The 3,587-nt window shown below is 35.0% G+C and overlaps 1 protein-coding gene across 1 annotated transcript in view; it reads right to left on the reverse strand.

Moving 5' to 3' along the window:
• The window catches only part of FOXJ3 (forkhead box J3), a gene marked incomplete at its 5' end in the record, with an annotated part of 143,181 nt that extends 140,534 nt beyond the window's left edge, over positions 1-2,647 (reverse strand). Inside the window, one exon of the mRNA XM_006839826.1 lies at positions 2,583-2,647. Within this exon, the coding sequence (XP_006839889.1) occupies positions 2,583-2,647 (65 nt within the window). The remainder of the gene's footprint in view (positions 1-2,582) is intronic.
• Between the last annotated feature and the right edge of the window lie 940 nt (positions 2,648-3,587).

The following is a 3,587-nucleotide window of genomic DNA, read 5'->3' on the forward strand; positions in this document are numbered from 1 at the left end:
CTTGAGCATTTACAAAAAAATTTTTTTAAAGATTAGCATGGCAATCAAACAACGGTATAAAACCAATGTTCTCCCATGTAAACTATCATACAATTAAAAATAAAAAAAAAAAAAGACTAGGAAGATCTTTTTTCTAATTTACAAGAGCATTTACTGTTAAGAAATTCATATATGTCAAAGATATTAAAAATGGCTACCTGAGTCTTTCCAAATTTTCTACCATGAACAAGTATTACTTTTTAATCATAAAAGTGTAGTAAATGTAATTTTTAAACAAGCTTAATTAGCAAATACAGATTAAACGAGGCTCAAATATGATCAACATATATTTAACAATATAAAACAATACCTAACTTGTTTAAGTATTTGGGATGCAGGGAGATTAAATTCACTTTATAACCACCTTATCCTTGTTGTTGTTAGGTGCCATCGGTTCAGCACCGACTCATAGCGACCCTACGTACAACAGAAAGAAACACTGCTCGGTCTTCGGCCAACCTCTCAATTGCTGCCACACTTGAGCCCATTGATGCTGCCACTTTGCCAGTTTCTCTCACTGGGTTGTTAAGTACTCTAGAGTTGGTTCTGACTCATAGTGACCCTATTTCATCCTCACTGGCTTTAGTGGTTGGTGCGGAAACTTGAAAATAGTGGTATTAACTGGTCTTCTCTGTAGGCGCGTGGATATTATCCTATCACAGACTGATCTGGACATGTTCTTTTTGACAATGACTTCAACACCATTCTCTCTACATTTTAAGATCTTCAATATAAAACCTATTTCTATCATATGATGAAAGATGCATGATCATGGTAAGAAATGCCATAATGGCATATAGGGAACCAATTCTACTGAGTACATAAAAACTATGAAGGCAATTTCACTGTTAATTTTTCTTTTGTAGCATTTCAGATAAACAGAATTTCTTTCAAACCTTAAGGATTCCTTGACGCATTCACGGTTCTAGCAATCTTACATGCCCTCTCTCTTTTTTTTTCCCCTCCAAAGTTAGGCAATTCCAAATCTCTTCACTTATTCTCCAGCCACACTGACTTCTTCACTGTTCACAAAATTCTCAGGAAGCTTCCTTCCTTAGCATTTCCTGAATTCCTCTGCCTGGAATGCTCAACTGCCACATACCAATACATGGCTCATTCTATGATGCTGTAAGAACAGCAATGGACTGCGAACCACAAATTCGGTAGTTCAAACCCACCAGCTGCTCAAGAAACCCTATACAGGATTGCTATGAGCAGAAGCGACAACAGCACTTAACAACAATAACATCATTTCTTTAAGTTTTCATTCAAGTGTCACCTTTTCAGTAAAGCTTTCCCTGGCTGGTGGTGGTTATGTGTCATGGAGTCGGTTCTAATTCATAGTGACCCTCTATAGGATTTACAAGGCTATAAAGCTTTACGGGAACAGAAAGCCTCATCTTTCTCCCATGGAACCAGTGGTAGTTTCAAACTGTTAACCGTGAGATTAGCAGCCCAACTCACAAACATTACGCTACCAGAGCTCCTATTTCCCTGGCTACCTTATCAAAAAATAACATATCCTCCCATATTGCCTATTCCTCCTTCCCTATTTTATTTTTCTACTTAGCCCTTATCACTAACACGATCTATCCTAGTTATCTTATTTATTCTTTCTTACTTATCTTGCTTATTATTTATTGTCCCTCCATCAGTTCAAATCCACCAGATGCTCCTCGTAAACTCTACACAAGATCACTACGAGTTGGAACCGACTCAATGGCAGTTAACAACAATAACATCAGAATGTAAACTTTATGCTTGTAAGGTTTGTTGGCTGTGCTCATTGCTGTAGCCTCAGCATTTAGAATAGGGCATGGAAACACAGTAGATACTCAACCATGAACTAGCTAAATGATATTGCTGTTTGGAATACAACATGTAGCTGCTGTCAGCAACACTTCATAATATAATATGAAAGACTGCAATTAAGACAGGATTTATGTTATTTTTCAAACTGTCCTCTGTGGAATCTCAGTGATTTTTCAGGATCAAGGGTGAATGCAGAACACAGAAAGAAGCCTAAGCAAACAGAAAATCATTCAACCTATCTTTCTCATTGGCCTTCAGTTAAGATTTAGTTTGTAGAAAGAATCTGGAGACTTTAAAAAAAATAGAAACCACTGGGTTGTATATACTAATTTAGTTCCTATCTTTTACATTTAATATATTTTATTTATTGTAAATGAGGGTATAATCTAGGCACAATATTTATATCATACTTTAAAAAGAGGTTCAAAATTAGTATCTCTAAATTGTCTTTAATAATATACTAGTAATGAACTATCCATTTTCTAATGAAGACATAAAGTAGATTCATTTAAAAAAAATAAATGACAAAGTATAAAAAAGTATGTTATTTTTAAGAAAGAATATATTCATTCAATGGAGGATTAGTAACAGATCCAAATCCTACTACCAATAGTACTACTTGACAATACAAATTATATTTTGTTATGAACCTCTTGAAATTCACTGTAGTATGATCTGAACAGGATAACTAAAAATTACATGTTCCAATGAAAAAAATGAAGAGCACTCACCTTAATGAAGTTACAGATGGACAAGCTTGTCCATACAAACCCATCTGGCCACAAAGAGAATCTGAAAAGTAGAGAGAAGAGTTATTTATCAGATGTTCCAAAATAAATTAAATTACTAATCACCCTAAAATTCTGATTAAAACACTCTTGAAAACAGAAACAGAAGGTAAAAGATTCACCATTATCTGAACACATGTCCACATGAACCAAAAATGCCACTGAGTAGCTGAGTGGTAACAGGGATTCCACTGAGGAAGACATATAGTCAGAGCTTTAGAGAAAATTAAGAATACTGTAACAATGACATTCAAAGAAGCCAAGATCTCAAAAAGTTTCAAAAATGGTTATGTTCATGGTATACAGAGTGTCCAAATGTTTAGTAGAATCCAAGGAATTCCAGGATCTAAAGATGACCACAGAGCTTAGCATGCAGAGTCCAAACCCTACATGGTCATCCCCCCTTTATCAGTTTCATATACTGGACTATTTCTAAGACTTGATCTGAAGAAAGGGATTCATTTTTTTAAAAAAAATCAAAGTTTCAAACAGACAAAAAGAGATATAAGTTCTAAATTCATATTCTAGCTGTGACATGGAGACCTTAAATTATTTATATACCTCACTGAACCTGAGTTTCTTTACCTATAATGTGATAATGTCATGTATTCTGGTGTGGAACTGTAGGATCAGCACTGGATTGTGCATCACAAGGTTGGCAGTTCAAACATACTAGCTGCTCCTCGGAAACTCTATACAGAGTCGCTATGAGTCAGAACAGACTCAATGACACTCAACAACAACAGCATATAACTTTATTAATCAGGGATAAATTGCAGGTTTATGGTTAGTTAAATAAATTAAAGAACAAAAGTGAAAATGCTTATTATCACTATTATCTGGATACGGCAGTGTGTCAGTATTTTCAGTAGGCCCAAGTATGATCCCCAAGTAACTACAGGGGCCATAAATTAGATAAGCATTTTGGAATGCATGTAAGAAGACACA

The sequence above is a fragment of the Chrysochloris asiatica genome, unplaced genomic scaffold (assembly GCF_000296735.1).
Source record: "Chrysochloris asiatica unplaced genomic scaffold, ChrAsi1.0 scaffold00026, whole genome shotgun sequence".
In the NCBI taxonomy this organism is placed as follows: domain Eukaryota; kingdom Metazoa; phylum Chordata; class Mammalia; order Afrosoricida; family Chrysochloridae; genus Chrysochloris; species Chrysochloris asiatica.